This window comes from Lacerta agilis, chromosome 1 (genome assembly GCF_009819535.1).
Source record: "Lacerta agilis isolate rLacAgi1 chromosome 1, rLacAgi1.pri, whole genome shotgun sequence".
In the NCBI taxonomy this organism is placed as follows: Eukaryota; Metazoa; Chordata; class Lepidosauria; order Squamata; family Lacertidae; genus Lacerta; species Lacerta agilis.
Genome location: NC_046312.1, coordinates 4,079,724 through 4,097,529, shown reverse-complemented (window position 1 = coordinate 4,097,529; position 17,806 = coordinate 4,079,724). Strand labels below are relative to the sequence as shown.

The following is a 17,806-nucleotide window of genomic DNA, read 5'->3' as shown; positions in this document are numbered from 1 at the left end:
CACAAACCCTGGTTTATTGGTTTGCAGGGCGCCCAAGGGTGCCCCGGGGAAGGGGTGCCATGGTGATGCGGGGCCCCGATCCCGGCCCTGGGCCCCCCTACCCGCTGGCTCTGGGACTGAGCACCTTGCACACGCTCCTCTACGCCGGCCTCTTCCTCTTCGCGTACCTGCAGCTCTGGCTGCTCCTCTACTACCGGGAGAAGCGGCTCAGCTACCGCACCGTCTGCCTCTTCCTCTGCCTGCTCTGGGCGGCGCTGCGCACCGTCCTCTTCTCCTGCTACCTGCAGGGCGCCCTCCTGCCGACCCACGCCGGCGACGGGCAGCCCCGGCTGCCGCCGTTCTCCCGCTGGCTGCTCTTCTGCTTCCCCGTCTGCCTCCTCTTCGCCGCCGGCTGCCTCCTCAATCTCTATTTCGCCGAGGTAAGTGTCCTCGGTTCCTTGCCTGGAAGTGGGATGGGGGTGGGGTGGGGTGGGGTGGAGTGTCTCTGTGTGCGTTTCAAATAAATATACACAGTATGTAGGTTTGTGTGTCTGTTTGGATTTTTGTGCATTTAAAAAAAGCAGGACAAAACAAGCGCGCGCGCACCCGGCAGCCCAGGCACGCCCCCCCCTTCCTCCTCCTCCTCCTCCTCCTCCTCCTCCTTTCTGCCGCCCTCCTCTGGCTTGTTTGCCTCTTCTTGTTTACCACATTCTGGTGCATCTGCAAAAAAAACTTGGGATGGATTTTCCTCCTGCTCCTCCTCCTGTGTTGGAAAAACCCAAAAGGGTTTTTCTGCAAGCTTTGGCTTGTGGTCTCCCTTTAAGGAGGCGAGCAGTTTTTGCAGAGGTTGGAAGGGCTTGCTGTACAGAGCTCTGTAGTTCTAGAGGTACATGTAAATATATATGCTGTTTTTTCTCCTCCTTGCAAATAAGGGAGAAGAAGTGCTTGCAGAGTACCAGCAACAGCCTCCCAGGTTGTCTCAGCTGGGGCAGGGACTGCTGTCAGCCATTACGTCATCGCTCCGGAGCCTCTCCTCCCCCCCCCTTCCTATTGTTGCTGCATTCCTCCTCTCCCTGTTTTGCTTTCTCTCCTCCTCCAGTGTCAAGACCTTTGAAAAGATCTGGCTATTAACCCTATTTCCATTTTACCTGCTTAGCCCTTTTTGATGCCATTCTCCGCATCACCAACCTAGGAAGCTCTATTCTTTTTTAAAACTGTAAGCGAGTTTGCCACTTTCTATAATCCAGAAGATGAAAGGGTCAGAACTGAAATATTTTTGTGGCTGTTCCCCCCCCCCCTTTCGCTGGGGTTGATTTCCTACCCCTACCCCACCCTGTGTCTTGCTGATCAGCTGTTTCCAAACCCCTGCAAACTCCCCCCCCCTCTCCCAAAACAAAACAACATTCAATTACTCTATCTGGCTTCAAGGTTTGGATGTTCCCTTGAGCATATTGCAATGCGACCCCATCGTTGTTGAGTTGGGAGTAGGCTACACTGGGTTCTATGGGGCTTAATTCCAGGCAGGTAACCAGGACCTACATACAGCCTTGAACACAAACCTTCTCCTCTCTCCCGATTTCAGTTTTGGCAGCCCTTGGCTGAACAAGATGATGCCCGCACTCTGCAGCAGTTGGCTGAATTTCCTTAAAATTTCCTCTCTTTTGGTGGGTGTGTTTCTTTTGGGTCTCAGACAACACTCCCCCTTCTTTGTGTGTGCAAAAGTGTCTTGTCACTTAGGATGCGGTGTCAACAATGATTTCATTCTCCCAGGGATGTTCACGTGATAAGCACGAGTGAGAGAGAGGCTGTTATCCCCAGTAAAAAATAAGCACTGACTTCTCAAGGCTCGCTTTTTTTTTTTTAAAGGCTCTCTCTGGGATGGCGAATGAGAGTTGATGCAGGAGTAACAACCTTAAGGCTGCAATCCTCTAGCACCGTTGAGCGTGCTGTAGCCCTTCAGATGGATGTGCGTAGGATCGATGGACCGTAAAATACTGTGCCGCACCTTCCAAGGAGAGGGGGTGACATTTGCAGGTGGCATCATCTATAGGCATCCCATAATACTTGCGAAGGCAAGCTAAGAGGTCAGGGCGATATTGGCTGGTTTCAGCGCTGTTACTAAAACACGACATATTGGTTGCAAGGTTTTAAGGCTATCAATGAGAGGTACCAGGTACTAGAAGAATCTTGCTCTTCAGAAGGTCTGACTTAACAGTATTGGGCTTCAAAGTTGTTAGGCGTCAATCCAGACCTTGCAGAAGAGCAGGCTCTTAACCAGGGGTTGGCAACCTAAGGCCCATGGGCCACAAGTTGTTTAACTGGCCCCCGAACCGCCCCCGAACAGAGCTGTCAGCTTGGCAAGTCCCTGCGCTCTGCCACAAACCAGCGCGGCAAGGGAATCGCTGCCACAGCGTCGGAAATCGCGTCTGCTCATGCACAGATGCCGGAAATCGTGCCTGCGCAGACGCCGGAAATCGCGGGCACGCACACTGGAGTGAACTGACCCAGGCGAGGTAAACATTGCCAACCCCTGCTCTTAACCTTTTGTATGCCCTGATTCCCCCCTGGGTAAAGATGACTAAAAAAGGGACGCGGGTGGCGCTGTGGTCTAAACCACAGAGCCTAGGACTTGCTGATCGGAAGGTCGGCGGTTTGAATCCCCGCGACAGGGTGAGCTCCCGTTGCTCGTTCCCTGGTCCTGCCAACCTAGAAGTTCGAAAGGACGTCAAAGTGCAAGTAGATAAATAGGTACCACTCCGGCGGGAAGGTAAATGGCGTTTCCATGCGCTGCTCTGGTTCGCCAGAAGAGGCTTAGTCATGCTGGCCACATGACCCGGAAGCTGTCTGTGGACAAATGCCGGCTCCCTCAGCCAATAACACGAGATGAGCGCCGTAACCCCAGAGTCGTTCGTGACAGGGCTCCCTTTACCTTTAAAGATGACTACGTGAGGCAGTAAAAGCAACAAGAAAAGCTCCATTCCATGGCAAGACATCTCTACTCTGACTGGCAGCCAGCAGCTCTGCAAGGTTTCAGATGGCTGTGCCCTTCTGGAAAGTGCATAGGGCAATTTCCAATGGACTCTGTCCGCTGATGGTTAGTAAGTTGGGGATTGGGTTCATTTCTGGGTTTTCTGCCTCTGGGGGCTCCCCGAAATGTATTTGACAAGCTCCCTTTCTACATGGTGGTTCCCCTCAGAATCTAGTGTTAATTAAGGATCTGGAAGCGTGGGGAACGAAGTAGAGCGGCTTGAGATCAATGAGTCTAGGCAAGGGCAGAGATCCTTCTGTCTCACAATGATCTCCTAGGTGTATCTGCGCTCCACATTTAAACTGCGTTCATAGAATCCTAGAGTTGGAAGAGACCCCAAGGGCCATCCAGTCCAACCCCCTGCCAAGCAGGAAACACCATCAAAGCATTCCTGACAGATGGCTGTCAAGCCTCCTCTTAAAGTCCTCCAAAGAAGGAGACTCCACCACACTCCTTGGCAGCAAATTCCACTGTCCAACAGCTCTTATTGTCAGGAAGTTCTTCCTAATGTTTAGGTGGAATCTTCTTTCTTGTAGTTTGAATCCATTGCCCCGTGTCCACTTCTCTGGAGCAGCAGAAAACAACCTTTCTCCCTCCTCTATATGACATCCTTTTATATATTTGAACATGGCTATCATATCACCCCATAACCTTCTCTTCTCCAGGCTAAGCATACCCAGCTCCCTAAGCCATTCAGTTTGTTTGCAGGTCTAAAGACTGAGCTGATATTATGGGGTGCAGCAGCAAGGCAGGCCTGTTGACTTTAGACTACAGGGTTAACTGATGTAACAACTCTTTAAAATCAAATCTGCAGATTAGAGATAATAGTTTTGAAGGAGGGGGAAATCTCTCATTGTATCTGAAGCTTGCAGAGTCCTCTTCTTCAACCAGAAGGCTAAAGCCAGCTTTCAGAACGGCAGCTTGATTATTTTACATATTTCTCGTGTGGTTGTTGTCCAGAATTTTTGGATTTGGGGGCATTCCCACCACATGTGGAAGTATGTGCCTGTGGAGGTGCATCCTCTCCAGCATTTTGGTGAGGTTCCTGGACGTATTAGCGTTAATTTTCTTGGCGTTAGAACGGGTCGGCACCGCGGAGCCCGCTGGAAACCCCTGACCACGGGACACTCCTCCCGTGGCTTACCGGAGCCAGCAGCGTGGTTGCGGGGCTCCTACCCCCGGGGAAACTGGAGCTGTCTCGGAGCCGAGACAGCTCCCAGCCGCTGGGAATGGCGCTCACACCATCTAACGCAGTGTTTTTCAACCACTGTTCCGTGGCACACTAGTGTGCCGCGAGATGTTGCCTGGTGTGCCGTGGGAAAAATTTGTTTATTTGATTCCTATTCAAGAGAATTACTTTATATATAGTCAATATAGGCACAGAGTTAAATTTTTTACATTTTCTAATGGTGGTGTGCCTCGTGATTTTTTTCATGAAACAAGTGTGCCTTTGCCCAAAAAAGGTTGAAAAACACTGATCTAACGCACCTCAATATAAACCACTCCCTTAAAATTCTGCAGGCACTCACTCCCGTTCTGTTTTGCCACGTGTCTGTTTCAGCAGCGATATCGTAAAAGCCAATTTTTGTAAGGTCACGAATTTAAGCCCCGCTTTAACTTTTCACGGTCAGAATTTGGGAGAAAAAGTGAGGCTCATATTCGGGCCAATAAAGTAAAGGTAAAGGGACCCCTGACCATTAGGTCCAACCTTGTCCGACGCTGGGGTTGTGGCGCTCATCTTGTGTTACTGGCCGTGGGAGCCGGCGTACAGCTTCCAAGTCATGTGGCCAGCATGACTAAGCCGCTTCTGGTGAACCAGAGTAGCGCATGGAAACGCCGTTTACCTTCCCGCTGGAGTGGTACCTATATATCTACTTGCACTTTGACGTGCTTTCGAACTGCTAGGTAGGAAGGAGCAGGGACCGAGCAACGGGATCTCACCCCATCACAGGGATTCGAACCGCCGACTTTCTGATCAGCAAGCCCTAGGCTCTGTGGTTTAACCCACAGTGCCACCCGCGTCCCTGTATTCAGGCCAATACGGTAGTAGTAGTAGTAATAATAATAATAATAATAATAATTAATAAATATTAGATATCAGGAGCTTGCCCCGGTTTCATGAGCTACAACTCATGTCATGGAAAGGGGCGGTGAAGATTTTGCTGGAGAACCGGTCCCTTTTACAGATCTGGAATACCGAGTCAGGGAGCTTTGCGTTGCCCAAATATGCCAGTGTGTCTTCTGCCAGGGAATGATTAAGCAGAAACCACCGCTGCCACCGTATCCTTTGTAGAGAATTATTTAGCTTGCACAGAGCACCACAGTTGGGGAACCAGGAACTTGAGTGTGCACAGAGCAAAACTTTGCCGTTTGCACAATTCCCCTCGCTGTCTCTCTTCTTCCCTTCCTCCGCAGCTCTGCATTTTTGCATACCCATAAGAAGATTCCTGCAGCTGGATGAGGCCAAAGGCCTTTCTACTTCAGCAGTCCATTCTCATGGTGTCTGACTTTAGAGTAGTTCCCTTTTCAGATATTTGGTATTTCGGCTTTCTTTGCTTTCAGGCATTTATTTTTTGCTCTCTCTCGCGCGCGCACACACATGCACAGCACTGTGTGTGCGTACGTGTCTGTGCCAGTCTGTGAAATGTTATTACACAAACCTACGGTGCGGCCGCACTTGGGATACTGCGTGCAGTTCTGGTCAGCTCACCACAGAAAGGATATTGCGCAGCTAAAAAACGCTCAGAAAACAACAGCAAAAATCACAGGGATGGAGCAACTCTCCGAAGATGAAAAGTTTCAACATTTGGGCAGTGCCATAGCTGGAGGGGGCGTAATTTGCCAGGGTTTTTTGCCCTGGATGAAGCCCCCAGAGAGATACAATTGAGGCTACCAGCCTCTGTGTGTGTACCCAAATGTGCTTGGGGTGTATGGCAAACTGGATCTTTGACTCGGGTGAAATAAAGCCTAGTTTTGCCCCTGATTTCAGGCTTTTTAGCTTAGCGAAAAGTTGAGCAAGTTGGCGAATGATAGAGCTATAAAATTAAGCATGGAGGAAATGGTTAGAGAGAATTTTTTTTTCTCTCTCTTAATACTAGAACTCAGAGCCAACCAGTGGAACTGAATGCCGGAAGATTCAGGGCAGACAATAGAAAGGGCTGTCCTTCATGCTTGGTTCAACTCTGAACGTTACCAAGCTGGCCAACAGCTTGGCTTCAAAAAGACTGGAGAAATTCATGGAGGTTCTCTGTTGCTATCAGCACCAGTCCCAGTTTCGGGGTTCCCAACAAGGGTATCTGGTTGGTGAATGTGAGAACAAGAGGATGGATGGGCTAGATGGGACTCTGTTCTCATCCAGAAGGCTCTTACGTTCTTTAAGTAGAAAAAGGGAATGTGTTTCTGGCCTTGTTTCCCCGAGTGAAGACTGTATTGTGGATTTACTTTGCAGTAAGGAGGATCAGAAACCTGTGTTTCAAGGGGTTGGGCCAGATGACCCCCTCAGGGTCCCTTCCAACTCTACAAATCTATGAAACAAAGTGGTATGCCTGCCCTGAAACTTCTGTAGAAATTGGAGTTCTCGGTAATACCCAGAAGTCAAAAATTAAAGAATCCAAGAACTCTGGCCAGGCGGGAGATCAATTTTAAAGTCTTCAAACAGTTTTATTAATATAAAAGGCATACAGAGAATTGGTACACTTTGACCATGAAAATCTAGCTGAGGAAGAATTAGCGAAACAGGGCCTTGTCCTGGAATTGATTTCGACTGGAATTTGCTTCTATATTAATAAAACGGTTTGAAGACTTTAAAATTGATCTCCCGCCTGGCCAGAGTTCTTGGATTCTTTAATTTTTGACTTCTGCCCTGAAACTTCTGCAGGCACAAACAGTACGCAAAGCGAGCTTGCTTTCATAGAATCATAGAGTTGGAAGAGACCACAAGGGCCACCCAGTCCAACCCCCTGCAGTTTTTAGTTTTTATATTGAGTTTATTTACAGCACACACACACACACACACACACACACACACTTGTCGAACTAAACATGAAATTAATATTACAGAATCAAAAGAAAAACAAACAACAACCGAAAACCAAACAAGAAAATACAAATAAAACATGATAATGTACAAATAATCAATCAATCACACACACACACACACACACACACACACACACACCATATTTCAGTTCTTTTCATCTAATTGACTTCCTTCATCCTCAACACGGGCTTGCTTGTCTTCTTTGGCGATCACTGATAGCTAAGACTGTCTTCCATGAACACGGTCTTAACCAGTGAGTCCGTAAGCAACCGTGCAGGAAAATTCTGGATCCACATGTCCTTCCACAGTGGGGACATCGGTTTCTGGACAGGAGTTGAACATGGTGAGGGTTTGCCAAGCGTGCCGCCTTCTTTTATTGTTTTATTGTTGACTTCTGCCTGACTCTGGCTCCTGACCAAATAAGGGGAGAGAGGGCTCTTGTGCTCGAATCCTGCTTGCTGGTTTCCCACAGGCAACTGGTCGGCCACTGTGATAATGGGATGCTGGGCTAGAGGGGCCACTGGCCGGATCCAGCAGGTGGTTCTTGTGTCCTCAAACCAAATGTGACCTGAAACACAGCTAGGCTCCAAAATTCAAACTTCTCCAGATCAAAACAGCAGCTGAAGCTGTCAGTGTGGATGCTGGAACGATGGGGCGATGTGCTCACGGGGACTCATTCCTAGCAGAAAATTCAAAAGAAAAGAAAACAGGTCCCAGTTTCCTTGTGCATCATGGGGATAAGCTCTTCTTTGGTGATCACTCGTAGCCGAATAAGATTGTCTTCCATAAATACGGTCTTAGCGGTATGTCTACAGGTGATTGCTGGAGCCAATTCTGGATCCACACATCTTTCCACAGTGGGGACATTGGTTTCCGGGCGGGAGTTGATCCCGGTATGGATTTGCCAAACACGCCTTCCTCTTAGCACATTTCTCCCTTGCGTCCTGAGTTTGAAAGTCTTCAAAGCCCATGACACCTTTGGTCAAGGCTGTTCTCCAACTAGAACGCTCACAGGCCAATGTTTCCCAATTGTCGGTGTTTATACTACATTTTTTAAGATTTGTCTTGAGAGTCTTTAAACCTCTTTTGTTGACCACCAGCATTACGCTTTCCAAGTTCGGAATAGAGTAGTTGCTTTGGAAGACGATAATCAGGCATCCGAAAAACATGACCAGTCCAACGAGGTGGATGTTGAAGAATCATTGGTACCTCATTACGAATGCACAACGTAAAGGATATCTGGAGAGAGCCTTATGATGGAATAGGGAAAAACCTCACTCAAACCCACGTTTTCTCTTTTTCTGAACAGGTGATCTTCAAAGTGAAGTGTGCCGCCGAATTCAACAAATACAAGTGAGTCTAACCTTTGCGGGTGGAAAATTGCAGTAAATTAGTTACCACAGGTTTTAATCGCAGGTTAAAATTCGCTGCCGATGAATGCGCAAAGGCATCCGAAGGGTCTGCAGCGGCATCCAAGCCACTCAGCCTTCTCGGCATAAAAACGTGGTTTCTGAAAAGCGCAACTTTTTTCTTCCTCTTTCGTTTCAACGTGGCCTGCATTTCGGATCAATCCTGTTAGGGAACGAGGAACCCGGTGCCTCCCAGGTCTTTTGGACTACAGCTCACGTCAGCTCTGACCATTGGCCATGTTGGCTGGGGATGATGGGAGTCGGAGTCCAAAACGGGTTCCCAGCACCTTTGCTTTAGCTTTCTATAAATAATTGTAGCGCAGCTGAAGCAGATGGTGCTCTCTTGGCAAAGCCAAGTCGACTCATAGGGAGGTACTTGACTAATTTTCGGCAGCAGTTGCAGGGCGATTGCTCCCTCTTAACTTCTCCCAATGCACAACCGGCACCATCCCCAAATCTGGCGATCATTTGATGCCTACTGACATGTTTTTTGTTTTTCCCAAAATGACCCCTGAATTTTTGAATTGATGCTGCATTTATGTTGAATTTTACGCTGTTTTAAAGTCGCATTTTAATCAATGTTTTATATTTGCTGTGACCCGCCCTGAGCCCGGTTTTTAAACCGGGAAGGGTGGGGTATAAATAAAAAGTTATTTATTATTATTCATTAAAGTAGTTCGGATCGCTGGTACTCAAGAGGTTGGACAAATGCCCCTTTTTGAGAAGGCATCTGATAAACCAAAAGTATAGGAAGGAGAGAGCTCAAATGGCCCTTTAAAAAATAATAATAATACATGGGGTTATTTTTTTTCTTACACAAATATAGAGGCAAATGGTTACTCAGTGCCACCCGTATGTCCAGCTCATTTGAGACTATATAAGGCCTTTATTCTCAATCATGGAACTCACGGGTGGGGATTACTTTAATAAATCTTAATTGTTTGTAAATGGGATATTTGTATGTTAATATTTTATTCTCCCTTCAGAGCTGCGTGGTATCTTTGAACTTCCAGGCTGCAAATGCTTTTACGGTTTAAATCTTTGATTCTTTGTTTTCCGCCTGTCTGCACTTGTTGTTGTTAATAAATCAATTTAAAAAATTAAAAAGAGTTAAAGTTAAAAGAAAGAGTGGATTTAGGGAGAGAAAGGGAGAATATTCTGTAGCGCAAGGATAAAGCCTTCCGCTGATAGGCCATTCACCTTACTGCTATGCTGAATACAACCCACAGGTTTTGAGAGCGCTTTATCTTCTGTAATACTGATGGAACTTGAACTTGTTTGGCTTTTAACGCTCTGTACTTGAACAGATTTCTTTCTCCCACTTGGCTTCCGTGTTGCCCCACTGGGGTCCTCTCTGCCCCCTTTCCTTCCCCCTTGTCTCCTGCAGCTAATGTCTTACTGCACCTTAAGGCAGGAATAGCCAACATGGTGCTTCTAGGTATCGCCATAATAATATAAATATAATTATAAATATAATTTAAAAATTATTTATATCCCGCCCATCTGACTGTGTTTCCCCAGCCACTCTGGATGGCTTACAGCATATATAAAACATAATAAAACATAAAAAATTGGAATATCTAGTGAAATTTATAAGATTCTGAAATGCAGAAACAAAAAAAAAAAATCATCAAACCATTAATTCTAGCAGGCAGGGGGCCACCTAAATTGTATAATTTGGCATCTCAATGATTGGTATTATTAACTGCATTATAATTTGGCATTGTTCTAATGAGGCTATTGTGGGATCGTTGTAATTGAAAACTAATAAAAATTACTATCCAAGCAAAAAAAGGAATATCTTATACAGACCATAAATAAACCAATAGAAACCAAGAATAAGAATAAACAGTTTACAGCTACACCCAAATTAAAATAACCGCCAGCTAAACGTTTAACCAACCCCACCCCTGTCGAAAGCAAAACAGAGGAGCCAAAATTAAAACATTTCAGCCGGTTGCCCCAACCCAAGAGTTGTTTAAATGGGATTAACAACTCCCATTTCAATATGGCGGCTGCGGCCCGACGACCAGAAGGCTGCCATGTGGGGACTCTGATGGGACTCTGTTTCTGTTTCCAGGGCCACCTTGTACGTGGGCTCCGTCCTCACCAGCCTCCTCTTTGTCTTTGTGAATTTGACGTGCGCACTTCTGGCGCACGGCGACCTCCCCGAGGACCAGCTGCGGTGGACGGTTTTCACCCGGGCTCTGGTCAACGACACCCTCTTCATTCTCTGCGCCGTCCTGCTAGCCTGTTTCATGTGCAAGCTGTCCAAAATGTCTTCGGCCAATGCTTACCTTGAGTCCAAGGTAAGGGAGAACAAAGGTGGGTGGGTGGGTTGGTCAGTTGTTGTTCATCCTCGCCTTAAAGTCTCCCCTTTCCGAGGAGAGACGCCGGACGGCTGGTCTCTGCGAAGTTAGGTTGTGGTTGTTAAAGTGGAAAATAGAATTCTGCCTGAAGCTTGGAGTCCGACACACATCAGGGTGTAGAGGCAAGAGGCCACCTTTCCTTTGTATCCAGTACCTTGGCTCTCAAACTCAATCTGCTCTATTTACAAATGTACAAGTTGAGCAGGTATCGTGCGTGTGGGGGCTGGGCTGGGCTGGGGGGGGGGGGACAGAGCAAATATATACACCCAGGCAGGATGCTCAAGGTCTGCATCGGCGCCCTTCCCAAAGCAGGTTCATATTTTAAAAAATGTTATTTTCAAATTGGCCAGGCCCAGCTTCACAGACCTTGCAGGGGATCTTATAAATGGATCTGCAGTGGTACCTTGGTTCTCAAAATTAATCCGTTCCGGAAGTCCGTTCAAAAACCAAAGCATTCCAAAACCAAGGCGCGCTTTCCCATAGAAAGGAATGCAAAATGGATTAATCCGTTCCAGACTTTCAAAAGCAACCCCTAAAACAGCAATTTAACATGAACTTTACTATCTAACGGGACCATTGATCCATAAAACGAAAGCAAAAGCAATGTGCTGCAGTCACACAATCGATCATTCGGTAGCTGAACTGGGATCCACACGGTCACAAAAACAAAACAAAACGCAAAATAAATAGCAAGAACAGACCTCAGCCATAACACTCAAATCGGAAGCGTAACATTCAAAACGGAAGTGTGGCACTCAAAATGGAGCACGTTAGGTTATCTCTTGCTTGGACTACTGCAATGCGCTCTACGTAGGGCTACCTTTGAAGGTGACCCGGAAACTGCAATTAATCCAGAATGCAGCAGCTAAACTGGTGACTGGGAGCGGCCGACGAGACCACATAACACCGGTCCTGAGAGATCTGCATTGGCTCCCAGTACGTTTCCGAGCACAATTCAAAGTGTTGGTGCTGACCTTGAAAGCCCTAAACAGCCTTGGTCCAGTATACCTGAAAGGAGCATCTCCACCCCCATCGTTCTGCCCAGACACCGAGGTCCAGCTCCGAGGGCCTTCTGGCAGTTCCCTCATTGCAAGAAGTGGGGTTACAGGCAACCAGGCAGAGGGCCTTCTCAGTGGTGGCTCCCGCCCTGTGGAACGCCCTCCTATCAAATGTCAAAGAAATAAACAGCTACCTGACATTTAGAAAACACCTGAAGGCAGCCCTGTTTAGGGGAGTTTTTAATGACTGATCTTTTAATCTTTTGTTGGAAGCAAATAATAAATTGTTATTATTGTTGTTATTATAATTATTATTGAGTCTGACAGCAGAGCAAGAGCCACTTTCATTTCCCTACCCACCCACAACTCCTCTTTTTATGGACGCTACCTGCCTCTGTGACTCTTTCCCTTTCATGCATCTGTGGAATGTTTGTGAACGTTCCGTGAACCCGCAGCCGCTCGTCCCATTTCTCAAGTTCCAACACGTATCTGGTTTTGGAAGAGCAGGCTTCCCGTACAGAATCGGGGTGGGGTGGGGACAGGACCCAAAGCAGCTCTGAATAAATTTGCATCAATTAGCATAGATTATTCATGGAGCAGAGTCCGTTGTGCATGGAGCATTATGGGCTTAACCGAAGCGAGAACAGACAGGTCTCTGCCCTCGGCGATGATCTCTTAAGGACATGGCGTCTGGCCTCCCCCACGCCCCTCGCTCCATGCCTGAACCAGTTGCTTTTCTCTCTGTCTGAAAATAAGTGTCTTGGCCCAAGCAGTCACTACATAGGGCAAGCCTCTCCAACTTCGAGGCTGGTACAGTAATAATTTCACATCTGATTCTTTATGAACTTGGCATGCTCAAATATTTAAAAGCTGTTTTTCTTTAAAGAAAGGAAGAAAGATGAACATCTCTTCCGGTTCAGTTCTCTCGTGAACAATTTACCCAGCATAAAACAACCACTTAAGAAGAAAGATCTGAGCACCAACTTGCTGTATTTTTAATGCCCCTCTTTCTGTGTATATGTGTGTTTATTTTTTTAAAAAAAAACAAAAAACTAGGGCACATCTGTCTGCCAAGCCTTGCTTGTGGGTTCCGTCGTCGTCCTCCTGTACTCCTCGAGGGCTTTCTATAACCTGGTGGCGGTGGCGATCTCACCGGATCACGTGCCCAGCCCGTTCAACTATGGCTGGGATAACCTTTCGGATAAGGTCAGTGGGCTTGATCCAGGTGTTTTCGAATTTCCATATAAGAGCAGAAGAAGGGGTCGGTGGCCCGTCTAGTCCAGAAATCCTGTCTTCACATTGGCTGAGCAGATGCCTCTGGGAAACCCACAATCAGGATTCGAACACAAGACCCGCTCTCCCCCAAGGTCGTTTCCAGCCACTGGTATTCAGAAGCTTTGCTGCCTCCAGCTATAGAGGCAGAGCACAGCCTTCGTGGCTAGTAGACCTCGATAGCCCTCTCCTTCTCCATGAATTTGGGGGGTATAAATTATTATCTAAGGTAGTGGCCGTCACGGCCTCCTGTGGCAGCGAGTTCCATAGTTTAACTCTGCACCATGTTGAAAAGTACCTTCTCTTATCTGTCCTGCATCTTCTAAATAAGAGGTGTCCCACAGTGGAAGGCTGCACTCGTAGGACAGTCATCAAGGGAAGTCCCAGACACAGTGTAGCCCATGGGTAGGCAAACTAAGGCCCCGGGGGCCGGATCTTGTCCAATCGCCTAATAAATCCTGCCGGGAATTAGCGTGTTTTTACATGAGTAGAATGTGTCCTTTTATTTAAAATGCATCTCTGGGTTATTTTTGGGGAATAGGAATTTGTTCATTTTTTCCCTTCAAAATATAGTCCGGCCCCCCACAAGGTTTGAGGGACAGTGGACCGGCCCCCTGCTGAAAAAGTTTGCTGACCCCTGGCCACTGTAGCCTATCTCCTTGAGTGCTGGACTTGAATACATGCCCTGTATTGAGAGCCAGTGTGGTGTAGTGGTTAAGAGCGGTAGACTTGTAATCTGGTGAACCGGGTTCGATTCCCCGCTCCTCCACATGCAGTGTTTGTTGCAGGGAAGGAAGGGAAAGGAGAATGTTAGCCGCTTTGAGACTCCTTCGGGTAGTGAAAAAGCGGGATATCAAATCCAAATTCCTTTTCTTCTTCTTGTTCCCGCAGGTTCGAGGGGAAGAAGCCGGCAGCGAAGAGTACGTGGTCTTTGGGGTTGTGTTGTTCCTCTGGGAATTTGTCCCTACAACATTCCTGGTTCTCTTCTTCCGGGCTCAGAGGCTGGCACAGAACTTGGTACGGTCGCGTGGGATTTGCGCAGATCAGCTACTTTTCCCAGTTAAAAACAGAGCATGCCCCTCAACCGTGAAAACCACATTTCGAGAGGAAATAATTACCTTTTAAAAGGTTTTGTTGAAGCAAATCAAACAAATTGATAGAGGAGAAATAATGGAAGTGGCAAGAATCAGCTCGGTATATCCAAGAGAGGCTTAATATTTGTTTGGTGGGGTATTTAAGAACATAGGAATAGGAATAGGAATAATTTATTATTGGCCAAGTACATTTTCCAACATACTTGGAATTTGTTTCGGCTACATTGCAATGTAAACATACAGACACTGTTCCTCTCACAATACAAAGAAGCAAAGAAACCCCACCCATATTTTACCTCCCCTTAAGCTATACAACTACGAATTTAACAATTTAATGGCACAAGGGAAAAAACTATTCTTGTGCCTGGCCGATTTTGTATATGAAGTCCTGCAGCTACGTCCAGATGGAAGTAAATCAAACAGATGGTGACCGGGATGTAAAGGATCTGCTACAATTCTCTCTGCTCTCTTCCTAACTCGGGTAGCATAAATTGTCTCTATTGAAGGCAAGCTAACACCAATTACCCTTTCTGCAATTCTTACAGCTCGTTGGAGCTTTTTCTTGTCTCTCTTGGAGGCTGTACCGTACCAAGCTGTTATAGAATTACAGAGAACAGTTTCAATGATGCCTCTGTAGAATTGGATCAACAATTTGATCATGAAACATGAGGAAAACAAAATTTCACCATGGAGAGGGAGTTGTGCGCGGCTGTATTTGTTGTGTGTAAGGTAAAATCCCACCAAAATAGGATGGGGGGGCTCTACATTTCTTTGGCAGCACATTAATTTAACGAGTTGTTTTTTCAGCTAATGCTAAGCTCCACATATTTTTATATCAAACCAAACGTTGCAAATCCTGCAAGGCCCCCCCCCAACTGAAATGAGGAAAAGGAAATTAAGAGACTTTCCTCCCCCTCTCCCCCTAAGTGGGATGCTCCCCCAGGACTGTCTGCACCCCAGATCCATGTTCTAAGATCGGTGTCTGTTTTGTTCACTTAGCTAACAGCCTCTTTTAACCAAACAGGCGCCGGCAGGAATGATAAACAGCCACAGCTACAACTCCCGGGCCTATTTCTTCGACAATCCAAGGCGGTACGACAGTGACGACGACCTTCCGAGGCTCAGCGGAGGAAGGTAGCGCAGTTGACGGTGGCGTTTTGTCGGCACCCCAGTTCAAAGTGTAGTGAAGGGCTGTATAGCTCAGTGGGTAGAGCACATGCTTTGGAAAGTTGTGTACAGTGGTACCTCCGGTTGTGGGCGGGATCTGTTCCGGTGTTCTGGTCAGATCCCAAGGTTTTCGCAACCGGAGATACCTGTTCTGCGCATGTGCGCGGTGAAACCCGGAAAAACACTACCGGGTTTGCCGTGTGTTTATCCCGAAGGATACGTAACCAGAGGTGCGCATAAGTAGAGGTACCACTGTAGTTGTTTATTTCCTTGACATCTGATGGGAGGCTGGGTGCCACCACCAAGAAGGCCCTCTGCCTGGTTCCCTGTAACCTCACAGCAGGGTGGATTTGATTTAAATCAAATCGATTTAAATCACTAGTCGGTAAGACTTGATTTAAATCTTCTTCTTTTTACAGAAAGACTAATTCTTGCTGGTATAGTCTTAATATTTACAACCAGATGAAGTTTTCATTTTTTGGAATAATAAAATTTTCAGAGTGGCTTTTGCAATATCAAAATTTACTGATTTGGTTGTACTGTTAGAAATACATAGACATATAATTATGACATTATTGTGAGGGTTAATAAGTTAGCTGTTTATATTTGGACAACTTTTCTGCTGTACTTTATTGGAAGGAGAAAAACAATCATTTCCTGAATAACAATTTAAACAATTTGTTTAACTAAAACAGTAACATTATAGCATCCGTATCCATGTTTGTTAACTGATGTGGTTAAACATTATTATTTTTTGTTAAAAAAAGTTTTAGCACACTTGAAAAACTTATGTAACTTAAATAGACTATAACAGGCATAGGCTAACTCGGCCCCTCCAGATGTTTTGGGACTACAACTCCCATGATCCCTAGCTAACAGGACCAGTGGTCAGGGATGACGGGAATTATAGTCCCAAAACATCTGGAGGGCCGAGTTTGCCTATGCCTTGACTATAATGTAACTTAAATAGAAAACTATCTTTAGGAAGATTTTTCCTCCAAAAGCATTTTATTATAAAAATCCAATTTAAATCCAAAAAAACCTTATTTAAATTTTAAAAATCCAGTTTTTTTATATATTTTTAAAAAATCATTGATTTTTACCCACCCTGCCTCACAGCAGGGTGGATTTGATTTAAATCAAACCGATTTAACTAGTCAGTAAGGCTCAGGGCCGATTTAAATCAAAAAAATCCGATATAAATCAGATTTTTTTTATTTAAATCGGGTTTTTTTTTAATTTAAATTGATTTTTTTTTATTTAAATCGGCCCTGAGCCTTACTGACTAGTGATTTAAATCGTGATTTAAATCGGTTTGATTTAAATCAAATCCACCGGTACACTGGGCCAAGACCATTTAGGTGCATTCGGTTTTTGACTGGTTTTCCAGGACCTACAGCACTTCCCTCTTGTTCCTCTGCAGCCTGGCTACCCCTCAGAGCTCTGGCTGGTACGGTTCCTTGACGGGGAGCGACAGCTGCGTCATGATCCCTCCGTTGGTGGCCGCTCCGATGGACGTGGCCCCGCTGCTCTTCACCCACGGGAGCCTGGAGTCGAGAAGCCACCCGACCCCCCGCCTGGTGCCGTAGGACTGGAACTGGCGCACCTCTCGGGGAGGGGGCTGCGCCTGGGTGGGAAGTGGCCGGAGCGGGGCTCCAACCGGGTGCGCGGGACTCGGAAGCAGCTCCCCAAATACCTAGCGGGGCTCCCCGAGGTTTCCGGAACGTGGGAACGGAAGGATGGGGGCTTTGCGAAGCCAACTCTTCTTTGCCAAGCAGTACTTGCAATGATGGAAGCCGGTGAGGTCAAACCACAGCCCCTTAGAAGTATTTCGTTTCAGTGGGTCGGGCCTTCCAGAGGATGGCGATACCTTAGCAACCAAAAGCAGCAGCCCAGCTTCGGTGGCAGACCCTGGTGGCCGGGACGAGCTGATATTTGCAATTTTAACCAAACGTTTCCAAGGAGCGGTCCTTCTCCCCACCAGTTACCCTTTTAATTGCACATCCACAGCTGGGGGAAGTTTGTTCGGTCTTCTCGCAATGACTGGAGCATCTTTGCGTACTAACGGTGGGAACTTTCGGGGTCGGGTGGGGGACATCCTTGCTCCCAAACTCTTTCTTTCTTTTTTAAAGAGTTTTAAAATGGGGAAACCATAACAAAACAAAACAAAACAAAAGAAGAATGTTAACAAGTTTGGCACAAGTGTCGTGGTCTCACAAGGGTTAAGTTAGCTATGCTTTACTATCAATCTGTTTATTCTTGGGGCTATTGAAGCCAGTTCTTCATATCTATATATATTTTTTTTGCATGTGGGGTGAAGCCCCTTGCGACCGACTGACTTACGTTGAGCATTGATTTATAAAACTAAAAAACTTGGTTCACACACTGGGGAAAGCAGGGCTGTTACTCGGTGGTGTGTGTGTTTTGTTTTGTTTTTAAAGACAGAATGGC

The 17,806-nt window shown here is 46.5% G+C and overlaps 1 protein-coding gene across 1 annotated transcript; it reads left to right on the top strand.

Moving 5' to 3' along the window:
- Nucleotides 1-17,111, top strand: LOC117054794 (integral membrane protein GPR137C-like). Its single transcript, XM_033163948.1, has 7 exons — nt 1-419; nt 8,356-8,399; nt 10,536-10,764; nt 12,879-13,028; nt 13,986-14,111; nt 15,213-15,322; nt 16,779-17,111. Exons 1-7 carry the CDS (start codon nt 60-62, stop codon nt 16,942-16,944), a joined length of 1,185 nt encoding a protein of 394 aa, XP_033019839.1. The 5' UTR covers nt 1-59; the 3' UTR covers nt 16,945-17,111.
- The last annotated feature ends 695 nt before the right edge of the window (nt 17,112-17,806 follow it).